This window comes from Salvelinus alpinus, chromosome 14 (genome assembly GCF_045679555.1).
Source record: "Salvelinus alpinus chromosome 14, SLU_Salpinus.1, whole genome shotgun sequence".
In the NCBI taxonomy this organism is placed as follows: Eukaryota; Metazoa; Chordata; class Actinopteri; order Salmoniformes; family Salmonidae; genus Salvelinus; species Salvelinus alpinus.
The window spans coordinates 17,183,587-17,211,453 of NC_092099.1; the positions used below are offsets into that span (position 1 = coordinate 17,183,587).

General features: G+C 41.6%; 1 protein-coding gene and 1 long non-coding RNA gene across 3 annotated transcripts in view; one reads left to right on the top strand and one right to left on the bottom strand.

Annotated features, from left to right (window-relative positions):
• Positions 1–7,343, bottom strand: part of LOC139538532 (uncharacterized) — a 20,144-nt gene extending 12,801 nt beyond the window's left edge. The window contains exon 1 of the long non-coding RNA XR_011667752.1: positions 7,187–7,343. This is a non-coding gene — a long non-coding RNA (uncharacterized lncRNA). The remainder of the gene's footprint in view (positions 1–7,186) is intronic.
• Positions 658–27,867, top strand: LOC139538529 (interferon alpha/beta receptor 1a-like). Of its 2 annotated transcripts, XM_071340679.1 has the most exons (8): positions 658–835; positions 16,038–16,170; positions 16,539–16,723; positions 23,483–23,643; positions 25,149–25,199; positions 26,196–26,349; positions 26,537–26,682; positions 27,124–27,633. In XM_071340679.1, the coding sequence occupies exons 1-8, from the start codon at positions 784–786 to the stop codon at positions 27,487–27,489; spliced, it is 1,248 nt and encodes a 415-aa protein (XP_071196780.1). In that variant the 5' UTR covers positions 658–783; the 3' UTR covers positions 27,490–27,633. The 2 variants fall into 2 exon arrangements, with proteins under 2 accessions (XP_071196780.1, XP_071196781.1); XM_071340680.1 differs by lacking the exon at positions 25,149–25,199 and having other exon boundaries at positions 27,124–27,867.

A 27,867-nucleotide genomic window follows, 5' to 3' on the forward strand; every position in this document is an offset into this window, starting at 1 on the left:
TTTGCTGCCAAGGTTCCGCTGATAGCCAGATGTAGCAGTGGTAAGGATTCACTCCATGGTGAAAAGAAATCTCTGCTGTTGGGACAGCTTTATGAAGGCCCTAAAAGATTGGGGGCACCGTTTGTCACCGTTATCGTGCAAGTAATGTACTGTTTAGGGTTGTGTAGTGGCTTTGCTGGCATATCATTGTTGTGAATTGCTAGATATTACTGCACTGTTGGAGCTAGAAACACAAGCATTTCACAATAACATGTGTATGTGAGAATTAAATTTGATTTGATTTTAAGTATCCCATTAACCATGTATTGTATTGCAGTGAATGGAGTGGGTGGAGTAAAAGTCATTACTCTGTATTAAACCCGTTGCCCAGCACAAGAGACTCATTTAGGTCTTGCAGTAAGTCTTGAGTAATTCCAATAACATATATTAGTATTGTATTAAAAGTGTATTAACTTAAATATAGCCTACACAATAGCTTTCAACATACCAGTATTTGTGTGAACTTTTTATTTTTTCAAAGGTGGTCGCAATGCTGTGAAAAACAGTTGTACTACATTAGTGTTTAAAAAAAAGATATTCCCAAAGTTTAGCGTGTTTTTGCAGTAAGACTCTTATTTTGAAGAAACAAATCCGCCATGTGATGCCAGCATAATATCCTGCTGCTAGAAGAACGGTAATGTAGACCCTAGGCAGCAATCACAACAACTGGTGAAATTAACGATTTGTGAAGGCAGTTTGAGCAAACGTACGGTTGGATTCCTTGATAAATAATAATTACTCATCATGAACGTGGGCTTTGCTCTCGTTCTCATCTGGTCTCTCACAATAACCAATGGTAAGTAGCTAGCTAATGCTAGCTCTATATTGCCGTGTCTAACGGTAACGTTAGCCAGCTATAGTAGCTAAATATTCCGTTTTAGTGATGGCATGTACTATTATGTAGTTAACCAAGACTGGTCTTAGGGCAGTTATGGACAATTTTAGCTAACCCTTTAATTAACTTTAACCTAATTCTCGTAACCTGCCACGTTAATTATCTTAACCTGCCACAAAAAGTCACTTCTGCTAGTCAAAACCGACAGACCTGCCCTGAGAACAGTGTAAGTATCCGCTAATGTGATACAGCACTAGCTAGGCCTTCTTTTTTTTCTCTTCTTTTTTTACATCTTAACTTTTTTTAAAGAAAAATCAGTATACATACAAGAAGTATACAAACAGACAATGATAACATATGCTAGGGGGTACACCAAATTACAGATTATACAAAGACCTTAAAAGAAGCACATTGTTTTAACAGTTTTCTTATTAGAAGAATGTAGAATAGTCTTAATGTACTGCTCGAATTCCTTCTAGAAATCACAGAAGTGTTTTTTTATTAGTGAACTTACATCTATGAATATGACAATTTTTCCATTAGCACAATTAGATTTATGGAGGTAAAATTGTTTTTCTTTATTATGGTTAAGGAAACTGATCAGCACGTTCTCCCATAAAAAAACAAAAGTCATCAAGAATATTAACAATTATTCAACTGAATATCTTTCCAAAATTGTTTTACATGTAGACAATGCCAAAATAAATGTGAAACGGTTTCTGGATGCTCAACACAAAAAGTACAATCAATGTTAATGTATTTTTTGAGTTTCTTCAGGTAATGTTTCTTCACAGGGTAATACTTATGGATCATTCTAACAAAGAGTTGTTAGAAAAACAGCATTGGAGAGTCAACTGGATTAAGCGAGGGTAGGTCAAGAAGGTGAGGTCTGGCTACACCTCTAAATACCATGAGAGTTCCAGATGGAATAGCATCAAAGACTATGGTGAACTCTCTAGGTGTTACAGGGATATTGTAACGAGATAAAAATTCCTCTAACAATCCTTTTGCATGAAAAAGTTGACTCACCAGTAGGATATGATTATTGAACCAGTTCTTAAAAAATAAAGACTTGTTTCTATACCAAATAACCTTATTGTTCCAAATGAAATACCTATGCGGGGAAAAATTAACGACCACGCTAAGAATACTTGTCTATGAAAAGCAGATAATTTTGCAGGAAACTTATCAATGTTATAGTTACAAAGTCACATAAAATTGAGGCTACCAAAACAGGAGAAGATATGAAATTCCAAATTGAAGTAGGATTCTTTAAAAAATGTTTAGCCCAATTTATCTGAAGTATTTTTCAAAGTAGGAAAATCAACCCAAAAATTTGAGACCACCATATTCATGAGTTCATAACTACAGATTTCCTAATATAATGTGTACGATTTTTCCAGATGAAGTTGAAAAGCACCTGGTCAACCGCTTTACCTATTTTGTTGTTAAGATATAGGGACTGGGCTGCATAAGTAAGTCTGGTGATACCTTCAGCTTTAGAAAGCAATACTCTACCTTTCAAGGATAAATCCCTCTGCAACCAATGGTTCAACTTCTTTTTGATTTTTTCAATAATAGGTATAACATTTAATGAGCATCTTTCCTGTTGATCCTTAGATATGGTAATCCCAAGGTATATTACTTTTTCCTTGACTGGAATATTGCATATAGAGGGTATCACACAGTCTTTAACAGCAAACAATTCACACTTATTAAGGTTCAGGCAAAGACCAGATGCTTTGGAAAATATATTTATCACATCGACTGCTCTAGGAATCTGGTCAGCATCTTTCAAAAAGAGGGTTGTGTCATCTGCAAGCTGACTTATGATAATATCTCTGTCAGCAATAGAGATCCCTTTTATATCATTAGATTTAACAGAACTTGTAAGAAGTTGGGTTGCAAGTATGAAGAGGTAAGGCGAAATTAGGCAACCTCCTAGATTTGATTTGAAAAGAGGAATTAGGCAAGAAGTGCCATGCTTTAATTTAATAGTACTACAAAATATTTCCCCAAAACCAAATTTCGCAAGGGAGAGAAATAGAAACTCATGTTCCACTGTATCGAAGGCTTTATAAAAGTCTAAGAAGACAAAAAAACTATCTTCGAAGATTAAATCAGAATAGTCAATAAGGTCTAACACCAGTCGGATATTATTAGATACAGTGGGGCAAAAAAGTATTTAGTCAGCCACCAATTGTGCAAGTTCTCCCACTTAAAAAGATGAGAGAGGCCTGTAATTTTCATCACTTCAACTATGACAGACAAAATGAGAAAAGAAAATCCAGAAAATCACATTGTAGGATTTTTAATATATTTATTTGCAAATTATGGTGGAAAATAAGTATTTGGTCACCTACAAACAAGCAAGATTTCTGGCTCTCACAGACCTGTAACTTCTTCTTTAAGAGGCTCCTCTCTCCTCCACTCGTTACCTGTATTAATGGCACCTGTTTGAACTTGTTATCAGTATAAAAGACATCTGTCCACAACCTCAAACAGTCACACTCCAAACTCCACTATGGCCAAGACACCAGAAACAAAATTGTAGACCTGCACCAGGCTGGGAAGACTGAATCTGCAATAGGTAAGCAGCTTGGTTTGAAGAAATCATGGAAGATGGAAGACATACAAGACCACTGATAATCTCCCTCGATCTGGGGCCCCACGCAAGATCTCACCCCGTGGGGTCAAAATGATCACAAGAACGGTGAGCAAAAATCCCAGAACCACACGGGGGGACCTAGTGAATGACCTGCAGAGAGCTGGGACCAAAGTTACAAAGCCTACCATCAGTAACACACTACGCCGCCAGGGACTCAAATCCTGCAGTGCCAGACGTGTCCCCCAGCTTAAGCCAGTACATGTCCAGGCCCGTCTGAAGTTTGCTAGAGAGCATTTGGATGATCCAGAAGAAGATTGGGAGAATGTCATGGTCAGATGAAACCAAAATATAACTTTTTGATAAAAACTCAACTCGTCATGTTTGGAGGACAAGGAATGCTGAGTTGCATCCAAAGAACACCATACCTACTGTGAAGCATGGGGGTGGAAACATCATGCTTTGGGGCTGTTTTTCTGCAAAGGGACCAGGACGACTGATCCGTGTAAAGGAAAGAATGAATGGGGCCATGTATCGTGAGATTTTGAGTGAAAACCTCCTTCCATCAGCAAGGGCATTGAAGATGAAACGTGGCTGGGTCTTTCAGCATGACAATGATCCCAAACACACCGCCCAGGCAACGAAGGAGTGGCTTCGTAAGAAGCATTTCAAGGTCCTGGAGTGGCCTAGCCAGTCTCCAGATCTCAACCCCATAGAAAATCTTTGGAGGGAGTTGAAAGTCCGTGTTGCCCAACAACAGCCCCAAAACATCACTGCTCTAGAGGAGATCTGCATGGAGGAATGGGCCAAAATACCAGCAACAGTGTGTGAAAACCTTGTGAAGACTTACAGAAAACGTTGCCAACAAAGGGTATATAACAAAGTATTGAGATTAACTTTTGTTATTGACCAAATACTTATTTCCACCATAATTTGCAAATAAATTCATTAAAAATCCTACAATGTGATTTTCTGGAAAAAAAAATTCTCATTTTGTCTGTCATAGTTGAAGTGTACCTATGATGAAAATTACAGGCCTCTCTCATCTTTTTAAGTGGGAGAACTTGCACAATTGGTGGCTGACTAAATACTTTTTTGCCCCACTGTATATGTCTATTCCTCATGGAGCCAGATTGGGTTTCTTCTATAATTGAGTCCAATACTGCCTTCATTCTTTTTGCAAATATAGAGGCTAATATTTTGTGGTCATTATTGAGCAGACAGATTGGATGTAAATTATCGAGTAGAAGCAAGTCTTTCTTGTGCTTAGGGATTAATGTAATCAGACCTTGAGTCACACTGGGAGGAAGAGCATTATTTACAATGCTTTCAGAAAAGACCTCCAACAGAAAAGGGGCCAACTGTTGAGAAAGTTTTGTAAAACTCAGCAGATATACCATCAGTCCCAGGAGGTGTATTATTAAGGTGTTCAATAGAATAAACTATAATAGGGTCATCACGCTGTTCCCTCACAGCCTCCCCAATTGATTTCACATCCCCCAGAGAGTCAAAGAAAAGAGTTGAGGAAACCTCAGAATATTTAGAACTACACTGCTCAAAAAAATAAAGGGAACACTTAAACAACACAATGTAACTCCAAGTCAATCACACTTCTGTGAAAATCAAACTGTCCACTTAGGAAGCAACACTGATTGACAATACATTTCACATGCTGTTGTCCAAATGGAATAGACAAAAGGTGGAAATTATAGGCAATTAGCAAGACACCCCCAATAAAGGAGTGGTTCTGCAGGTGGTGACCACAGACCACTTCTCAGTTCCTATGCTTCCTGGCTGATGTTTTGGTCACTTTTGAATGCTGGCGGTGCTTTCACTCTAGTGGTAGCATGTGACGGAGTCTACAACCCACACAAGTGGCTTAGGTAGTGCAGCTCATCCAGGATGGCACATCAATGCGAGCTGTGGCAAGAAGGTTTGCTGTGTCTGTCAGCGTAGTGTCCAGAGCATGGAGGCGCTACCAGGAGACAGGCCAGTACATCAGGAGACGTGGAGGAGGCCGTAGGAGGGCAACAACCCAGCAGCAGGACCGCTACCTCCGCCTTTGTGCAAGGAGGAGCACTGCCAGAGCCCTGCAAAATGACCTCCAGCAGGCCACAAATGTGCATGTGTCTGCTCAAACGGTCAGAAACAGACTCCATGAGGGTGGTATGAGGGCCCGACGTCCACAGGTGGGGGTTGTGCTTACAGCCCAACACCGTGCAGGACGTTTGGCATTTGCCAGAGAACACCAAGGTTGGCAAATTCGCCACTGGCGCCCTGTGCTCTTCACAGATGAAAGCAGGTTCACACACACATGTGACAGACGTGACAGAGTCTGGAGACGCCGTGGAGAACGTTCTGCTGCCTGCAACATCCTCCAGCATGACCGGTTTGGCAGTGGGTCAGTCATGGTGTGGGGTGGCATTTCTTTGGGGGGCCGCACAGCCCTCCATGTGCTCGCCAGAGGTAGCCTGACTGCCATTAGGTACCGAGATGAGATCCTCAGACCCCTTGTGAGACCAGATGCTGGTGCAGTTGGCCCTGGGTTCCTCCTAATGCAAGACAATGCTAGACCTCATGTGGCTGGAGTGTGTCAGCAGTTCCTGCAAGAGGAAGGCAATGATGCTATGGACTGGCCCGCCCGTTCCCCAGACCTGAATCCAATTGAGCACATCTGGGACATCATGTCTCGCTCCATCCACCAATGCCACGTTGTACCACAGACTGTCCAGGAGTTGGCGGATGCTTTAGTCCAGGTCTGGGAGGAGATCCCTCAGGAGACCATCCGCCACCTCATCAGGAGCATGCCCAGGCGTTGTAAGGAGGTCATACAGGCACGTGGAGGCCACACACACTACTGAGCCTCATTTTGACTTGTTTTAAGGACATTACATCAAAGTTGGATCAGCCTGTAGTGTGGTTTTCCACTTGAATTTTGAGTGTGACTCCAAATCCAGACCTCCATGGGTTGATAAATTTGATTTCCATTGATAATTTTTGTGTGATTTTGTTGTCAGCACATTCAACTATGTAAAGAAAAAAGTATTTAATAAGAATATTTCATTCATTCAGATCTAGGATGTGTTATTTTAGTGTTCCCTTTATTTTTTTGAGCAGTGTAAATCAGTTGGCATTAACAAGCTTCCTGTCTTGTATGCTTTGTCAAGACACACACACACACACACACGCACACAGCAAATACAGGGACATTTACTTTTCAGTAAACATTAACATTGGGGCGGCAGGTAGCCTAGTGGTTAGAGCGTTTGGGCCATCGAATCCCGGAGCTGACAAAGTCAAAATCTGTCGTTCTGCCCCTGAACAAGGCAGTTAACCCACTGTTCACTGGTAGGCCGTCATTGTAAGTAATAATTTGTTCTTAACTGACTTGCCTAGTTCAATAAAAAAAGAAGCTGTGTCAACTTCAGTCTAGCTAAATGAGGAGGAGCTAACATTACAAAAACAAATATGTCAACAAAATGTATTACAGTAGTTGACTATCTGAGGTGGAAGCTAGCTATGGTAATTACCTAATAACAGGTACACGGAGAAACTGTTGCAATTTTAGCTGCAGTTGAGTTGCTTGCTGATGTTACTTGCTGGGGGTGTTACACAATTACCTAGTTGCCTTGAACTAGAGTTGCAACAGAGTTGTTCAGTGTCTAACTCTAGCCTAGTCAACAACAGTCATGACCGGTTAACGTTACCTCAGACTCCATTGCATTGACTCGCGTCGCCTCCTCCGTTCAGTCGTTTTTGAGATGTTGATGATGGTCGGTCGGTTACCCCTACACCATAACCCTCAATGTCAAATGGAGGCACAAGAAGAGGGCTTCAACATAGGCCTATGACTCCTTTCCATTCGGAAACTCCCAGTTGCCGCATCGAAAGTGCCCTTCATCGTGAAGTCTGCCTCCGCGAAGTGCGAGCCAGTTCATGTTTGAATTACTACTTGTTGCCATCTTCGTTGTCCGCACTTGACCTCACTCTCTTCGATTCATTTTTTGCGCAAAAACTCAATAACACAGACAATTTGCTGATTCCTGCCAGTGACGCACTGGCGTCAGTCGTTACTATGGCAATTTAAAATGGCGCTGACCATACCTCCAAATAAACCTTGTAGACGATCAAAATACAAAATATAGATGTTGTGTTAAATACACATGTTTAGTATTAGTGGATTGAATACATCTCTTTGCTTAGCTTTACTTCCTAAAGTGTTTCCATTTTTAAGCCCTGAATTTTAGGCTTATACAGTAATACCAGATAGCCTAAAATAATGAAAGAAAAACCTCAATGTAGCCTAAATTGCACAATGATCCATTTATGGATTTCTTTTACAGGTATTATTTCTCTTTATTCAACAATATTTAATAACCCTGAACCCGTCCACCGTGTGTTTGTCTGCAGAGACTGCGGGTTATGGGTCAACCCGCATATCACTAGTGTTTGTGCCTGCCACCATCAGGAGGTTGGGGTAATTGTGTTCATCTGGATCAAGGCCCTCCCAATCTAGAAAGAGGGCTAGACATTCTGAGTCGCGACTGAGAAAGAGAGTGGAAAAAGAGTGAGAGGAACAGATTGAATCATAGGGAAATATTGTGTAATGACCCTTTCAAATCGCAGCCCCTTTGGTGCACTGAAGTTTAGCAGACACACACACACACAGCTGTTAAGGGAACCATTCTCTAAATTATTCATTTTTTTATTCCCCCCCATCTGATAGTTCCTGTTGTGGTATTGCGAGGTCTGAGTCACGCAGCAGGCTGAAACCTCTTTTGTCTTGGATTAGCTTTACAGGGTTTTTCCTATTCAAAATGGCTGTGTACAATTGGTATAAAAGCGCTGGCTAGCTAGTGAGGTCAATGTCATTGTGGCTAGTCTATTCTTTCTTTTTTCACCACTGATGTTTTTGCTTCTTTGGTCTTTAGAGTTATTTATATTGGTATTTTAGCAAAAAAAAAAAAAATGTTGTAAATAGGAGGTGTGAATTTGTGGTTGCTGTGAAGTAGCGATGAAATACGTAGCCTAATTTATGGAAATATATACCACGTAAACTCACTCACTTTTGTACATCGCCTTGGTACGTGCAATTGACCTTATTTTAGCGCCCCAAAAACGTAATACTTCCAGATCAACTGTAATGTCAAAACCATTGTAAAGCACAATTTCTCCCCTTTCCAACAAAATCAATGACATGAGCTCCACGCTGCCCGTTTCTGCATAATTCAACAAGGCAATGAGCTACATCGGGTCTTTTTAAAAATGGTGGGTGGGGAAGCGAAACTAATGCGTGATAGTGAGAAGGACATATGTTGTGTGGGGCAAACTGCTTTTTTTCACTCGATCTGTACAACTTATCACCTTATCGCCTCAATGTAAATATAACACTATAAAGAGTTTATATAATGTGTCATTACATACCTATGTCCATTTCTTGTTTTTAAACGATGAGAGAAGTGCTACACCTGGTGGAGAGAGATTGTAAGACAGAAATAGTTGCTTTATGCGTGCTGTATTATGGCATGACACGTCATGATGTAACGGAGGGTCCGTTTTTTTCAACTTTTCTCCAATACTATAGAGCCATTACCATGTCAATCAACGCTTGAATAGAAACGTAGTTCACACCCCCGATTTTGAAGTCAACACAGTCGCTACAGTCCCATTAGTTTTCTTTGCGGCCTCGTTTGAATGTCGCGGTTGCACACATTTGTACGGACCAAGGGCAATTCCACGGTATTGAAGTTACGCTGAGATTCAGGTTTTTCACTTTAAAATGTATTTCAAAGTTTAGCTAACCATACAACTCTGGACTACTTTGAACAATTTACACACATTTCACAAAAACACATTTACTGGAAGAACTGTGCAGATGAAATGTTTGGTAACAGAAATATAGAAATCTGTTTTTTTTATGCAACCATGTTTTCTAAAAACTCTGAAATATCTGCTCTGAATTATGATTCAAAGATGCCTGCAGACACAATGGGGACGGTAGCGTCCCACCTGGCCAACATCCGGTGAAATTGCAGAGCGGGAAATTCAAATTACAGAAATATAAATATTTAACATTCATGAAAATACAAGTATTATACATCAAAATAAAGCTTAAATTCTTGTTAATCCAGCCACTGTGTCAGATTTCAAATAGACTTTATGGCGAAAGCACACCATGCGATTATCTGAGGACAGTGCTCCGCATACAAAACCCTAGATTTTTTTTTTTAACCAGGCAGGTGCGACACGAAAGTCAGAAATAGCGATATAATAAATGCCTTACCTTTGAAGATCTGTCTGTCCAAAAGGTCCCAGTTACATCACAAATGGTCCTTTTTGTTCGATAACATCCTTTATATCCATAAAAACTCAGTTTAGCTGGCACGCTTCATTTAATAATCCACCGGTTTCCCTCCTTCAAAATGCATACAAAATTAATCCCAAACGTTACCAATAAACTTATACAAACAAGTCAAACAACGTTTATAATCAAACCTCAGGTACCCTAATACGTAAATAAACGATCCAATGTAAGACGGAGAATATTATGTTCGTTGCCGGAGATAAATAACAAAGAACGCGCTTTCATTCACGCGCATGGAAACACTACAGCCAAAATGGGAGGCACTTAGAAAAACTACAACTTCTAGCTCATTTTTTCAAAAACCAGCCTGAAACTATTTCTAAAGACTGTTGACATCTAGTGGAAGCCCTAGGAACTGTAATCTGGGAGGACTTCGCCTCATAATAAACATGAAAGCCATTGGAAACAGTGGTAGGCTGAAATATTTTTGGGGGGGATGGTTTGTCCTTGGGGTTTTGCCTGCCATATTAGTTCTGTTATACTCACAAACATAATTTTAACAGGTTTAGAAACTTTTGTGTTTTCTATCCAACTCTACCAATTATATGCATATCCTAGCTTCTGGGTCTGAGTAACAGGCAGTTTACGTTGGGCACGGTTTTCATCTGGATGTGAAAATACTGCCCCCTACCCAAGAGAGGTTAAGAAAAATAAGTGTTAAGTAAAAAATTAAAGAGCAGCAGTAAAATTACAGTAGAGAGGCTATATACAGGGGGCACAGGTCATGTCCAATCAATTGAATTTACCACAGATGGACTCCCAAGTTGTAGAAACATCTCAAGGATGATCAATGGAAACAGGATGCACCTGAGCTCAATTTTGAGTCTCATAGCAAAGGGTCTGAATACCTATGTAATTAAGGTTTTTCTGTTATACATTTTTGCTAATAATTTTTTTTTAAATAGGTTTTTGCTTATTGTGTGTAGATTGCTGAGGATAAAAAATAAAAAATCTGTTTTACAATAAGGCTATAATGTAACAAAATGTGGGAAAAGTCAAGGGATCTGAATACTTTGCGAAGGTACTGTATGTTCTCAATTTAAAATGATACCAGTAGATAATGTATATGCGGCTAACCCATAAACCAGAAAGATTTCCTACATTATTTTTGTGACATGAAATTGTTTAGTACAAATTAAACCCTTGTATTCTAGGTATAGTAATGTTAATCAAAATAAGGAGTTGGCAATTATTAGGCTAATAAAAAAATTAAAAAAAGTAAAATGGGGAGCGTTGTTTGGGGAGCGTTGTAATTCTACCTTTTTTTATTTGCTGAACATGATTTTACAATAGAGACAACCAAGAAGGTCAATGTCATAGAGGATTGCAGACATTGTTGGTGATGGGTGAAGAGATCTGCACAACAATGTTTGCAAGTCAAAGCCACTATTGCCTTTACCCAAAGTACCCATTCATGTGCATTTTATATGTAGCCTTATGTGTTTTACAGGAAGTGAGCTGTAATCATAAATGTCATGACACATGTACAGTGAGGCAAAAAAGTATTTAGTCAGCCACCAATTGTGCAAGTTTTCCCACTTAAAAAGATGAGAGAGGCCTGTAATTTTCATCATAGGTACACTTCAACTATGACAGACAAAATTAGAAAGAAAAAAAAACAGAAAATCACATTGTAGGAATTTATTTGCAAATTATGGTGGAAAATAAGTATTTGGTCACCTACAAACAAGCAAGATTTCTGGCTCTCACAGACCTGTAACTTCTTCTTTAAGAGACTCCTCTCTCCTCCACTCGTTACCTGTATTAATGGCACCTGTTTGAACTTGTTATCAGAATAAAAGACACCTGTCCACAACCTCAAACAGTCACACTCCAAACTCCACTATGGCCAAGACCAAAGAGCTGTCAAAAGACACCAGAAACAAAATTGTAGACCTGCACCAGGCTGGGAAGACTGAATCTGCAATAGGTAAGCAGCTTGGTTTGAAGAAATCAACTGTGGCAGCAATTATTAGGAAATGGAAGACATACAAGACCACTGATAATCTCCCTCGATTTGGGGCCCCACGCAAGATCTCACCCCGTGGGGTCAAAATGATCACAAGAATGGTGAGCAAAAATCCCAGAACCACACGGGGGGACCTAGTGAATGACCTGCAGAGAGCTGGGACCAAAGTAACAAAGCCTACCATCAGTAACACACTACGCCGCCAGGGACTCAAATCCTGCAGTGCCAGACGTGTCCCCCAGCTTAAGCCAGTACATGTCCGGGCCCGTCTGAAGTTTGCTAGAGAGCATTTGGATGATCCAGAAGAAGATTGGGAGAATGTCATATGGTCAGATGAAACCAAAATATAACTTTTTGATAAAAACTCAACTCGTCATGTTTGGAGGACAAAGAATGCTGAGTTGCATCCAAAGAACACCATACCTACTGTGAAGCATGGGGGTGGAAACATCATGCTTTGGGGCTGTTTTTCTGCAAAGGGACCAGGATGACTGATCTGTGTAAAGGAAAGAATGAATGGGGCCATGTATCGTGAGATTTTGAGTGAAAACCTCCTTCCATCAGCAAGGGCATTGAAGATGAAACGTGGCTGGGTCTTTCAGCATGACAATGATCCCAAACACACCGCCCGGGCAACGAAGGAGTGGCTTCGTAAGAAGAATTTCAAGGTCCTGGAGTGGCCTAGCCAGTCTCCAGATCTCAACCCCATAGAAAATCTTTGGAGGGAGTTGAAAGTCTGTGTTGCCCAGCAACAGCCCCAAAACATCACTGCTCTAGAGGAGATCTGCATGGAGGAATGGGCCAAAATACCAGCAACAGTGTGTGAAAACCTTGTGAAGACTTACAGAAAACGTTGCCAACATTGCCAACAAAGGGTATATAACAAAGTATTGAGAAACTTTTGTTATTGACCAAATACTTATTTTCCACCATAATTTGCAAATAAATTCATTAAAAATCCTACAATGTGATTTTCTGGATTTCTTTTCTCATTTTGACTGTCATAGTTGAAGTGTACCTCTGATGAAAATTACAGGCCTCTCTCATCTTTTTAAGTGGGAGAACTTGCACAATTGGTGGCTGACTAAATACTTTTTTGCCCCACTGTATAATGAAAGAGCCATAAGCTGTAATATATGAGAATCATAATGTTAAGATACCATTTGTTAAGTGATACGGGCAATAAATGGTTCCTTCTCCCCTAATGTGACATGACCTGACCTCGACCCCCTTCATCACTAATCCACAGCTCTCTACCCATATCAGTGCCTGCCACATGTGATCGTCTTCCCTGCACTCAGCACATTCCAAGCTTAATTGCATACACCATATACATTCCTCCTACAGATAACCATTAACTTCTGGTGTAAACCCTAGAATATGGCACCCCTCATTTCTCTAGCATAACTATGGATTCATAATATTCAAAGTTTAGAACCCATCACCATAATCCAATTGGTAGCATATTACATGGGAAATTCATGTTCCGTTTACAATGTAATAAGTGTGTGTTACTGGCGACTTCTATCCTTTGGTGGGTGAATTTTACAATTTAATTTAGTCAACACATTCACAAATGGTAGCTTTATCACAGTTTTGAGGTTTAGGTTGATTGCGGTTCATAGCTAGCTTGTAGTGATGGGAAGTTCGGCTATTTTTACTGACTGAGAATTAATTGCTGTCAGCCAGCAGGTCAAACGAATGACTAAAATGAACAAGTCACTGAGGACAAAAAGAGTTGTTCAGAAAGAACAAATCTTTCGAAATACTGCACATCACTACTGTCGCGAGACAGCACAAGCAAACATTGTTGTGTAAATTTCTCTTCACCATCATCAAAAATCTCTGCAATCCTCCTCCATGCCATTGGCCTTCTGATTTTGTCTCTGTATTCTAGCAAAGCGACCTCATATAGAATTGGAAAACCAGACACAGCAATGATTGATTTGCTGTCCTCCATCATACTTTGTTTTTATTTGCCCGGCACTAATGACAGGCAGAACTATGTTTCATGAACGGAAGATTTTCAATAAAATATTTGCTCCTTACCTGATTGGTTAACGACAGTGGTGGCCACGTGCAATTTGCATAAAGTAGAGCAGAGATAAAACTCCACTAGCAGGGTTCTCACCACTCACCTTCCCCCTGTTCAAAATGAATGGGAGCAGAACTTTGACTAATTCGGAAGTGGTGAAAAAGTTTCTAATAGAGATTTTCATCTTTGTCACATGGAACCGCTCACATATGCTGTTTAGAACTGTGTTTCCCGGTGAATTGCATTTTAGCAAATGTTTGAATAGTTTTATTAGCCGCTTCATTACAGGAGTTACATGTTCAATAAGTCTAGCCTTTTGAACTGTAAGACAATACAATTGGCTTGCTATTGTTGCATGTTACCACTAAGCTCTTAATAAAAAAACGGCCGTTACATGTATGCATACGTAGTATTTTCTGTTGGTCACGTCATTTTACTGTTTGGAAAAAATGTAACCGTTTGTTGACCGGTTAGTGAGGGCCGGTTAGTCGGCAGCAAAATCTATCGAAATTTGAATCCCTAGTATTGTACTCTACTCTGCTTTGCTGTGCTGTCCAAATTTGTAAAACCATAGATGTCTATGATTTGGTTGGGTCACTAATCATGGACGTATATGTTTGGCCCAAATCATGGCCAGTCTGGACCGGACCAAAAACCAATGTCTGTAGACGTTGGAATCAAGGCAATGTACGGCCCAAAAAACGACATCTGTGTACATTTAAATCAGGGCCATGGCGGACTGACCAAATTTCAACTACTTTTCGACGTCTGATATTGGTCTGTGCTCAGGGGGTGTGGATGCTGGTTACAGTAAATAGAAAGAGGGGGCTCATGGGTAGGTGTCAGTAAGAGCCGGGAGAGGTGACATTAACTAGAAAGAGGGAGGGAGGGGTTGTCCAGACTGTTTTCACTCTCTTGCTTTGACCATGTGACAGAAAGAGAAATAAAACATTGAGCTGAACATAACTGTATGCCAGTGGAGTGAGGACAGTAGCAGGTGACCCAACTGTGGTTTGTGACTACTATGATTTCCTATTGCAGTCAATTAAATTCATAATGGATGTATTGTAATTGTTTGGTAATTCTATTAATGATTTGGTAACATAATTATGAGTTTTAATCACTTAAATACATTTTTGTTTATGAATTATTAAGTAAACAATAATTGGAAGGTCTACCTTGTTACTTCTGAACTTTCATTATATTCCCTCTCTCTTGAGGGAGAGAAATTGGAGAATATCTGGGTATGTGGGTTTTTGTTGACATAATTACAAGGCAATGTTTCTTAAAACCTCTCTGGGATATGTGGGAAGCTAGTGTCCCGTATGGCCAACATCCAGTGAAAATGCAGAGCGCCAAATTCAAATATATTACTATAAAAATTAAACTTTCATGAAAGCACACATGCAATACACGAAATTAAAGCTACACTTGTTGTGAATCCAGCCAACGTGTCAGATTTCAAAAAGGCTTTACGACGAAAGCACACCAAACGATTATGTTAGGTCAGTACATAGCCACAGAAAAACAGCCATTTTTCCAGCCAAAGAGAGGAGTCACAAAAAGCATAAATAGAGATAAAATTAATCACTAACCTTTGATCTTCATCAGATGACACTCATAGGACTTCATGTTACACAATACATGTATGTTTTGTTCGATAAAGTTCATATTTATATCCAAAAATCTCAGTTTACATTGGTGCGTTACGTTCAGTAATGTTTTGCTTCCAAAACATCCGGTGATTTTGCAGAGAGCCATATCAATTTACAGAAATACTCATTATAAATGTTGATGAAAATACATGTGATATGCATGGAACTTTAGATAAACTTCTCCTTAAACTTACAGAAGGCAAATAATTTATCCAAATTCTAAATGTGGTTATTAGTTGGCAGTGGTCTGTTTTGATGTGAAAAAGGTATAAGAAATAAAACATTTCTGGGAGATGTTTTCTCAAATCTGTTTGACCAGAAATCAAAGGTTTACTTGTGCCAAATTTGTAAGATGTAAAATGTATCGATCCTGTCATGTCCTAAATATATAATCTCTTTGCTTTCGTTCGGCACCCAATTTGATATTCTCCTATGAACTTCACATGTTGGTGCTCATGGATCCTTTTACATGGAAGTGACCCCAATTCACATCCTATAGCATACCATACCAAATGTCTTCCTTTGTGTGTTTCAGTGCTTGCAGAGCTACCTGTACCTCAGAACCTGACTCTGCTCACCCTGAACACAGAGTACCTACTAACATGGGACTGGGACCGGGACCAGACGACCACAGGCAACACTGTTACCTTCACTGCAGAGTACATGGGGTAAGTCACCACACACACACAGTTTCACACTCTTGGACACATCCTCCACCCCTCCCCATGTCACATAATATATCTCGCATGCTACAGTACACCCAAACTGTGGCTGGTCTAATTTTTCTTGCGCTACAATATGAGTGTCATGATCTGGTATTTGGCCAAGACTGCCTCTCATCAGTAGCAGGTAGTCTAGCCGTTGAGCACATTGGGCCAGTAACCAAAAGGTTGCTGGTTAGAATCCCAGAGTCGACTAGGTGAAAAATCTGTCGATGTGCCCTTGAGCTAGGCGGTTAAACCCAATTACTCTTATCCAGAGCAATGTCTGCTAAAGGACTAAAATGTAAATCAGTGACCCTCTCTCTCCCCAATAGGAAGTACAAGATGCAGAGGAAGAAGAAGAACTGGAGCCGTGTGTGTGAGAGGACCATACATACCCACTGTAACTTCACAGGCTCTGATCTGCACTACCTGGGCATGTATGTGCTCAGGGTCCGAGCCAGTGCAGACGAACTGAACTCAGACTGGGTCCTTAAAGACTTCTGCCCCGATAAAGACGGTGAGAAAGAGGAAATGGGGAAGACTGACTTTGGCACCGATTTAAAAACACAAACTAAAGAGATGTAAATGTGAGAAGATAACAAAATAATAAACACAGTTGCAAAGAGGCAGTCGCGTATCTGAGCACAACCACACATCAACATACATTATCAGTCAAAAGTTTGGACACCTACTCATTGTAGGGTTTTTCTTTATTTTTACTATTTTCTACATTGTAGAATAATAGTGAAGACATCAAAACTATGAAATAACACATGGTATCATGTAGTAACCAAAAAAGTGTTAAGCAAATCAAAATATATTTGAGATTCTTCAAAGTAGCCACCCTTTGCCTTGATGACAGCTTTGCACACTCTTGGCATTCTCTCAATCATTGATCAGAAATACAGTGTAGACATTGTTAATTTTGTAAATTACTTTTGAAGCTGGAAACAGCTGATTTGTAATGGAATATCTACATAGGCATACAGAGGCCCATTATCAGCAACCATCACTCCTGTGTTCCAATGGCACGTTGTGTTAGCTAATCCAAGTTTGTCATTTTAAAAGGCTAATTGATCATTAGAAAACCCTTTTGCAATTGTTAGCATAGCTGAAAACTGTTCTGATTTAAAGAAGCAATAAAAGTGGCCGCCTTTAGACTAGTTGAGTATCTGAAGCATCAGCATTTGTGGATTTGATTACAAGCTCAAAATGACCAGAAACAAAGAACTTTCTTCTGAAACTCGTCAGTCTATTCTTGTTCTGAGAAATGAAGGCTATTCATGCGAGAAATTTTCAAGAAACTGTAGATCTCGTGCAATGCTGTGTACTACTCCCTTCACAGAACAGAGCAAACAGACACTAACCAGAATAGAAAGAGGGGTGGGAGGCCCCGGTGCACAACTGAGCAAGAGGACAAGTACATTAGTGTCTAGTTTGAGAAACAGACCCCTTCTAGGCAGAGTTGCAAAGAAAAAGCCATATCTCAGACTGGCCAATAAAAATAAAAGATTAAGATGGGCAAAAGAACACTGGACAGAGGAACTCTGCCTAGAAGGCCAGCATTCCGGAGTTGCCTCTTCACTGTTGACATTGAGAGTGGTATTTTGCGGGTACTATTTAATGAAGCTGCCAGTTGAGGACTTGTGAAACATCTGTTTCTCAAATGTCTGGAATATGTTCCGGGATTCATCCAATGGCATTGAGGAGTATACCACCTCTGTCATCGGCTTCATCAATAAGTGCATTGACCACGTCATCCCCACAGTGACCGTACATATCCCAACCAGAAGCCATGGACTACAGGCAACATCCGCATCGAGCTAAAGGCTAGAGCTGCCGCTTACAAGGAGTGGGACTCTAATCCGGAAGCTTATAAGAAATCCCGCTACGCCCTCAGTCAAACCATTTAAACAGGCAAAGCGTCAATACAGGATTAGGATTGAAGCCCTGCTCATCGGATGTGGCAGGGCTTAAACTATTAGAGTACAAAATGGAAATCCAGCCACGAGCTGCCCAGTGACGTGAGCCTACCAGATGAGCTAAATGCCTTTCATGCTCGCTTCGAGGCAAGCAACACTGAAGCATGCATGAGCGCACCAGCTGTTCTGGCCGACTGTGTGATAACGCTCTCGGTAGCCGATGTGAGCAAGACCTTTAAGCAGGTCAACATTCACACATCCACGGGGCCGGACGGATTACCAGGATGTGTACTCAAATCATGCGCGGACCAACTGGCAAGTGTCTTCACTGACATTTTCCACCTCTCCCTGACTGAGTCTGTAATACCTACATGTTTCAAGCAGACCGCTGTAGTCCTTGTGCCCAAGGAAGCGAAGGTAACCTTCCTAAAATGATTACTGCCCCGTAGCACTCACGTCAGTATCCATGAAGTGCTTTGAAAGGCTTGTCACATCAGCAGCATCATCCCGGATACACTAGACCAGGTATTCTCAAACTGGGGTACGCGAAATGCCGTCAGGCTACGCCAAATAAAACTGTGATTCACGTTTAAAAAATTAAGTGTATAGATTTATTTTATTTTTTTCACATTTTCAAACAGTCCTTCTATAGTTTCCAACGGGGCTATACATTTGGGTAAGTTTTTTTTTCTCTCGCCTGAGTAGGCTCATTTCACTGCCAAAAATAAAATTTAACCATCTAGTGTTCAGTGAAATATCAACACAATGTCAAATAAGGGTAGCCTAGTCAAATAAGGGTAGCCTAGTCAAATAATTAACATCCAATCACATTAACCGTTACTCTCTCGTGGGAATTCCACTAACAGTCCATATGTAGCCAAACGTAGCTGCTGCTCATGTTTATCTGTACTTGTGGTGCAAAAGCCATGACAGGAGACGGAGTGGTAACGCCCGTGCAAGCAGTTGGTCCCGACGCCACTTGGGTACACTGCAGCATCCACCGAGAGGCTCTTGCTGCCAAGGGAATGCCTGACAGCTTGAAAGACGTTTTGGACACTACAGTGAAAAATTGTTAACTTTGTTAAAGCAAGGTCCCTGAACTCTCATGTATTTTCTGCACTATGCAATGATATGGGCAGCGACCATGTAACGCTTTTACAACATACAGAAGTGCTGTGGTTATCATGGGGCAAAGTGTTGCCATGTTCTTTTGAATTGAGAAAAAAAATCGTAGTTTTCTTTGCTGACCATAATTTTCACTTGTCTGACCGCTTGCATGAGTTTCTCACACGACTGGCCTATCTGGGTGATGTTTAATCTCGCCTGAATGATCTGAATCTAGGATTACAGGGACTCTCCGCAACTATATTCAATGGGCGGGACAAAATTGAGCCTATGATTAAGAAGTTGGAGCTCTTCTCTGTTTGCATTAACAAGGACAACACACAGGTCTTTCCATCATTGTATGATTTTTTGTGGGCAAATGAACTCAAGCTTATGGACAATGTCAAATGTGATATAGCGAAGCGCCTGAGTGAGTTTGTTGCGCAATTACGCAGGTACTTTCCCGAAACAGATAACACAAACAACTGGATTCATTATCCCTTTCATGCTTCCAGTCCACTTACCATTATCTGAACAAGAGAGCCTCATCAAAATTGCAACAAGCGGTTCTGTGAAAATGTAATTTAATCAGAAGCCACTGCCAGATTTCTGGATTGGGCTGCACTCAGAGTATCCTTCCTTGGCAAATCGCACTCTTAAGACTAGAGGTCGACCGATTATGATTTTTCAACGCCGATACCGATTATTGGAGGACCAAAAAAAAAGCCGATACCGATATAATCGGCCGATTTTGTATTTTATTTTTTAAATTTTGGGGTATTTTTTATTTGTAATAATGACAATTACAACATAAGTGTTCATTCAGAAAACTTAATATAATACATCAATAAAATCAATTTAGCCTCAAATAAATAATGAAACATGTTCAATTCGGTTTAAATAAAGTGATGGAGAAGAAAGTAAAAGTGCAATATGTGCCATGTAAAAAAGCTAACGTTTAAGTTCCTTGCTCAGAACATGAGAACATATGAAAGCTGGTGGTTCCTTTTAACATGAGTCTTCAATATTCCCAGGTAAGAAGTTTTAGGTTGTAGTTATTTTAGGAATTATAGGACTATTTCTCTCTATACCATTTGTATTTCATATACCTTTGACTATTGGATGTTCTTATAGGCACTTTAGTGTTGCCAGTGTAACAGTATAGCTTCCGTCCCTCTCCTCGCCCCTACCTGGGCTCGAACCAGGAACACATCGACAACAGCCACCCTCGAAGCATCGTTACCCATCGCTCCACAAAAGCCGCGGCCCTTGCAGGCAAGGGGAACAACTACAAGTCTCAGAGCGAGTGACATCACCGATTGAAACGCTATTAGCGCACACCCCGCTAACTAGCTAGCCATTTCACATCGGTTACACCAGCCTAATCTTGGGAGTTGATAGGCTTGAAGTCATAAACAGCTCAATGCTTGAAGCATTGCGAAGAGCTGCTGGCAAAATGGACTAAAGTGCTGTTTGAATGAATGCGTACGAGCCTGCTGCTGCCTACAATTGCTCAGTCAGACTGCTCTATCAAATATCAAATCATAGACTTAATTATAACATAATAACACACAGAAATACGAGCCTTTGGTCATTAATATGGTCAAATCCGGAAACTATCATTTCGAAAACAAAACATTTATTCTTTCAGTGAAATACGGAACTGTTCCGTATTTTATCTAACGGGTGGCATCACTAAGTCTAAATATTGCTGTACAATGTAACAACCTTCAATGTTATGTCATAATTACGTAAAATTCTGGCAAATTAGTTCGCAACGAGCCAGGCGGCCCAAACTGTTGCATATACCCTGACTCTGCGTGCAATGAACGCAAGAGAAGTGACACAATTTCACCTGGTTAATATTGCCTGCTAACCTGGATTTATTTTAGCTAAATATGCAGGTTTAAAAATATATACTTCTGTGTTGATTTTAAGAAAGGCATTGATGTTTATGGTTAGGTACACGTTGGAGCAACGACAGTCCTTTTTCGCGAATGCGCACCGCATCGATTATATGCAACGTAGGACACGCTACATAAACTAGTAATATCATCAACCATGTGTAGTTAACTAGTGATTATGATTGTTTTTTATAAGATAAGTTTAATGCTAGCGAGCAACTTACCTTGGCTTCTTACTGCATTCGTGTAACAGGCAGGCTCCCCGTGGAGTGCAATGTAAGGCAGGTGGTTAGAGCGTTGGACTAGTTAACCGTAAGGTTGCAAGATTGAATCCCTGAGCTGACAAGGTAAAAATCTGTCGTTCTGCCCCTGAACAAGGCAGTTAACCCACCGTTCCTAGGCCGTCATTGAAATTAAGAATGTGTTCTTAACTGACTCGCCTAGTTAAATAAAGGTGTTTTAAAAAAAATAAACTTGAAATCGGCCCTAATTAATCGGCCATTCAGATTAATCGGTCGACCTCTAGTTAAGACGCTTATGCCCGTTGCAACCACGTACCTATGTGGGAGTGGATTCTCAGCCTTCACTAGCATGAAAACTAAATACAGGCACAGACTGTGTGGAAAATGATTTAAAACAATACAACTCAACATTGCAGAGTTATGTGCATCCTTTCAAGCACATCCTTCTCATTAACCTGTGGTGAGTTATTCACAATTTTCGATTAACAAATAAGGTTTTATATGTAAGATGGTTAAATAAAGAGCAAAATTATTGATTATTATATGTGCCCTGGTCCTATAAGAGCTCTTTGTCCCACGAGCCGGGTTGTGACACAAACTCTCACTCATTCTTATGTTTAATAAATGTATCGTATAGTGTGTGTGGGAGGGAGGCTTACAATAATGGCAAGTGCGCTGACCCTGGTGCTAGAGGAGGTACGCTGCTGGAGGTTGAATATTTGAAGGGGTACAGGACTATAAAAAGTTTAGGAACTGCTGCCCTAGACCAACTCCAATTCGCATTCCGCACCAACAGATCCACAGATGACGCAATGTCAATCGCACTCTACACTGCCCTTTCCCACCTGGACAAAAGGAACACCTATGTGAGAATGACTACAGCTCAGCGTTCAACACCATAGTGCCCACAAAGCTCATCACTAAGCTAAGGACCCTGGAACTAAACACCTCCCTCAGCAACTGGATCCTGGACTTCCTGACGGGCCGCCCCCAGGTGGTAAGGGTAGGCAACAGCACATCTGCCACGCTGATCCTCAACACTGGGGCCTCTCAGGGGTGTGTGCTAAGTCCCCTCCTGTACTCCGTTCACCCACGACTCCCAACACCACCATTTAAGTTTGCTGACGACACTACAGTGGTAGGTCTGATTACCGACAACGATGAGGGTCTATAGGGAGGAAGTCAGAGACCTGGCAGTGTGGTGCCAGAATAACAACCTCTCCCTCAATGTGAGCAAGACAAAGGAGCTGATCGTCGACTACAAGAAAAAGCGGGCCGAACAGGCCCCTATTAACATCGACGGGGCTGTAGTGGAGCGGGTCGAGAGTTTCAAGTTCCTTGGAGTCCACATCACCAACGAACTATCATGGTCCAAAAACACCAAGACAATCGTGAAGATGGCACGACAACAACTTTTCCCCCTCAGGAGACTGAAAAGATTTGGCATGGGTCCTCAGATCCTCAAAAATGTCTACAGCTGCACCATCGAGAGCATCCTGACCGGTTGCATCACCACCTGGTATGGCAACTGTTTGGCATCTGACCGTAAGGCGCTACAGAGGGTAGTACATATGGCCCAGTACGTCACTGGGGCCAAGCTTCCTGCCGTCCAGGACCTATATACTACGCAGTGTCATAGGTAAGCCCCAAAAATTGTCAGACTCCAGCACCCAAGTCATAGACAGTTCTCTCTGCTACAACACGGCAAGTGTTACTGGAGCCTGGACAAATTAACAGCCATAAGACTGCTGAACAATTAATCAAATGGCCACCTGGACTATTTACACTACTGCTACTCGCTGTTTTATCTATGCATAGTCACTTTACCCCTACCAACAAATTACCTCTACTAACCTGTAGTGTTTCACAGTAAGGTCTACACTTGTTGTATTCGGTGCATGTGACAAAGTTTGATTTGAATGAGTAGGTGTGTCCAAACTTTTGACTGGTACTGTAAGTAGACACCCTAACACACAACTAGCACAGGAAGACCGCTATCGATCACCAATAACCGTTCTCTGGAGTTGGCTCGGCTGGATTCTGACTTGATGATTACTGAGAGTTTATTTATGCTTCTTATTTTTCTGTTCTTCCCCCTGTCTAGCTGCTTTGGGCCCACCGTCCAGGGTGGAGCTGGCTCCTGTGGGGAACCTGCTGGACGTGACCATCTCTGACCCCCTGACCAGCACCCAGGGCTCCATGAAGGATCACGTCCTCTCCCTGTATTACCACATCCTGTACTGGAGCCTGTCCGATGACCCTCGGGTACTGTCTTTTCTTACTAGCACTGACTTTTCTGATAGCTACTTTATTGGTGGAAAATGTACTGTCTGTGATATGTGGTGGCTCACCTAGCTACCTTAAAATGGATGCACTAAGTCACTACTAAATGACAAACATGTGAATGTTACTTTTTTTGGTTTCTAGCTGAAACTAGGACAGATTCATAATTTTTTGGAACAACTAGAAATCCTCAGAAGTTTTAAAAATACCTTTGTTTCTCCAGCTCACACTTCCCTTTTCTATGGTCCCTTAAGGCACCTGGGCCTCCCCTCAGTAACCCTGTGACTGCTATAAAACTCCACACACCAGAAGCCACAACATGTAACACTCTAAACCGCAACCTTAAAAAGAACACACCTGTGTTCCTACTCTGGTTTCCTATCCAGGGTTTCTATGTAGGTTTTCTATGTAACACAACACAATAATACCCCTTTCAGACGTATGGAATGTGGCGCCTTGAAAGCACTACGGCATGTGTGTTTGTCTGAAAGGGTACGCTACGGCATGTGTGTTTGTCTGAAAGGGTACGCTACGGCATGTGTGTTTTGTCGGAAAGGGTACGCTACGGCATGTGTGTTTGTCTGAAAGGGTACGCTACGGCATGTGTGTTTGTCTGAAAGGGTACGCTACGGCATGTGTGTTTTGTCTGAAAGGGTACGCTACGGCATGTGTGTTTGTCTGAAAGGGTACGCTACGGCATGTGTGTTTGTCTGAAAGGGTACGCTACGGCATGTGTGTTTGTCTGAAAGGGTACGCTACGGCATGTGTGTTTGTCTGAAAGGGTACGCTACGGCATGTGTGTTTGTCTGAAAGGGTACGCTACGGCATGTGTGTTTGTCTGAAAGGGTACGCTACGACATGTGTGTTTGTCTGAAAGGGTACGCTACGGCATGTGTGTTTGTCTGAAAGGGTACGCTACGGCATGTGTGTTTGTCTGAAAGGGTACGCTACGGCATGTGTGTTTGTCTGAAAGGGTACGCTACAGCTTTTTAAATGCCGCAAGAAACCTTTTCTGGAGGTAGTTTCGAAGCGCCACTGAACAGGCATTTAACTTGTCTGTAAAGGAATGCCGGGACTAACATCCATTTCTAGGCAACCAGAACTGTCAATTAAATGATCATCAGCATCATCTGGGTATGTGTGCAACGAAAGTTCAACATTCACCTTCTGGTACCATTTCTGTCAAGCCGTCTACACATAGTTTGACGCGTACGTTCGATAAATCCAACGTATGCACCACACAGAACGCACTGCAACTGCCTCTGCAACGCAATGCTGCGAGGCAAACGCAGTGTTCCATTGGAAGTTAATGTACTTCTGGTGTACCAAAATGCAATGATGATGTCGGTGTGGTCAAGGCGTAAGAAAAGGTATTTGAAGTTCATAAAATATGACTTACCAATAAAATTTGTAGAGGAAAAAAATAACATTTCTACCCTACCATTAAAAACAACAGCACATCAATCAGCAACATTTATTGTTTTCAGGGAAACGATACCAAAATTCTATGCTGGAGCAGAATTCTACTGTCTGAAAAGGTACATCAGGTTATCAATTGTTGCTATCGACCTGTTAATGTAGTGGCATCCTATGTAAGGGACTGTGTACTTGAGGTGTGTGGCCACTTGGAAACACCAGTTAGACCTCTCACTCAAACCCTTGTAATTTGTTTGTCTTATGTTGCACCTACCTCACATTTTCCAGGAATATTGGCCCAGCGTGGTCCGGGTTAGGGGAGGGTTTGGCCGGGGGGGCTTTACTTGGCTCCTCGACATTATAGCGACTCTTTATGACGGGCTGGGCGCTTGCAGGCTGACTTCGGTAGTCAGTTGAACGGTGTTTCCTCCGACACATTGGTGCAGTGGGTGTTTAGAAGCTCGGTTTGGCGGGTCATGTTTCGGAGGACGCAAGACTCAACCTTCGCCTCTCCCGAGCCCGTTGGGGAGTTGTAGCGATGAGACAAGATCGTAATTGGATCGCAATTGGATATCATGAAATTGGGGAGGAAAAAGGGGGTTAAAAAAAAGTATATGAAGAAATAAAATATATCAAGTGTAATGTTAGGATTCAGTCTTGTCAGGTGTACTCATGGTTATGCATATACTTTTCATATTTCTTCTGTAAGATTTCAATTTAGCCCTATCCATATAGGACAATCCCCACGAGTGTGAAGGGTTGAATATTAAAAAAGGTGTATTTATTGTAAAAAGTAAAGCCAACATTTTTCAGGTTTTGGCCACCTTCAGGGTTTTTATTCCGTTGGATATCGGAAAGGGCGTTAAAATGCGCATCAGATTGAATGCAAAGCTCTTATTACATATTACATATTCTTGATGTAATCCAGTACTAGCATAGATGGTTCATGTGAAGAAGGGCTTGGTGATTAGTTCACCAGTGGAATCAACTGTGCTAGTACTGCATTACATCAAGTAAGTGGAATGGCTGGAGGTACTCCAGAGAAGTTTGGGAAACACAGCCCCATCTTATTTCACTCTGCAAAAACCTATTTTAACATGTTTTTATTGTTTGACCAGGGTCTGAAGCCTAATGTGGTGAACTCTATCAACAACCTGGTGACGCTGCCTGAGCTGGAGGCCTGGACGTGGTACTGTGTCATGGTTCAGTCTCGCTACGACTACTACAACAAGACAAGTGGCTACACAGCACCCCAGTGCATGCAGACAGAAGGTAAAGACTTTGAGATTGGTTTTGAAATAGGATGACGTGTGTGTGTGTGTAACCTACCTGTATCCGTGTGAGTAAGTATACTGTATAAGTGTGTGTTATTTTTTTTTTTACAGGAGTATTTATATATTAATGAGGGCACTGTAATGTAGTGTGAAGGACACTTATGTGTGATTGTCTTCATCCACAGGTGCCACCCAGTGGTGGCAGATCTTCCTGTACTTCCTGGTCTCCCTGGTAGTATGTTTCCTGCTGGTGCTGCTGCCCTACACCTTCTTTAGGTTCTACAAATACACCTTCTACCCCACCATCCAGCTGCCTGCATACATCCAGGAGGTAGGCTGTACATGGGCTGTACATGGGCTAACGAGCACACACATCCTATCAAATTTTATTTGTCACATGCGCCGAATACAACCGGTGTAGACCTTACCGTGAAATGCTTAATTCAGTTTTAAGGAAATGGAGTCAAACAAAATTGACTAAATAAACAAAAGTTTTAAAAAGTAACACAATAACAATACTGAGGTTATATACAGGGGGTACCGGTACCGAGTCAATGTGCGGGGGTACAGGTTAGTCAAGGTAAATTGTACATGTAGGTAGGGGTAAAGTGACTATACATGTATAATAAACAGGGAGTGGCAGCAGGCCTCACAATGACTAGCATGTAAACAACAGTAATATTTAGGTGTCTGTGGGTGGTAGTGTGTCTCGGGGGGGTTGGGATAAATTGAGTAATCGTATGCTGCTACCTCTTCTCCCCCCCACCACCAGTACCTCTGTGACTCCTCCCTCGGCTCTGAAATGCCCATTCTCCTCACTCCTGAGTCGGAGCTGTGCTGTGATAATCTGAGCGTGTACGCCGAGGTGGTGCTGCTGGAGATCCACATCCCTCCCTTCACAGCTCCCCCCTCAGGGCTGCAGCATGACAGCAGCAGGCATAGCCGCCAGGGCAGTGAAGGCAGCGGGGACTCTGGGGTCTACTCCACAGAGGGAGGCTCCGGCCAGCAGGGTTCTAGTGGTGGGGGTGAGCGAATCAGGAGAGACAAGGAAGTGGAGAAGGTCAAGCTGGAGGAGATGGGGGAAGAGCCTGGAGACGAAGGAGTTCCGGATGAGGGAGTTGTGGATGTGTGCGTCTGAGGAGAGATGGAGAGAGCGAGAGGAGAGCTGGGTGGAAAGACCGTAGGTGATGGTTGAAGAATTGTAGTAGGGAAAGGAGGAGGGTCATACAGAATGTTCTCCGAAGTCTGTCTTTCTACCCCTCCTCAAAGGACACTTTGAAGTTGATGACATCTCGCAGATTAAAAGACACATCTCAAAAGTAAGGGTGTAACGGTAAACGTATTCATACCAACTCGTTCGGTATGGGGGACCTCTGTTCAGTCCGCACTGTGAACCCAGATTAAAACATAAACAATTTTACTGTACCAGTCAAACGTTTGGCCACATACTAATTCCAGGGTTTTTCTTTATTTTTACTATTTTCTAAATTGTAGAATAATACTGAAGACATCCAAA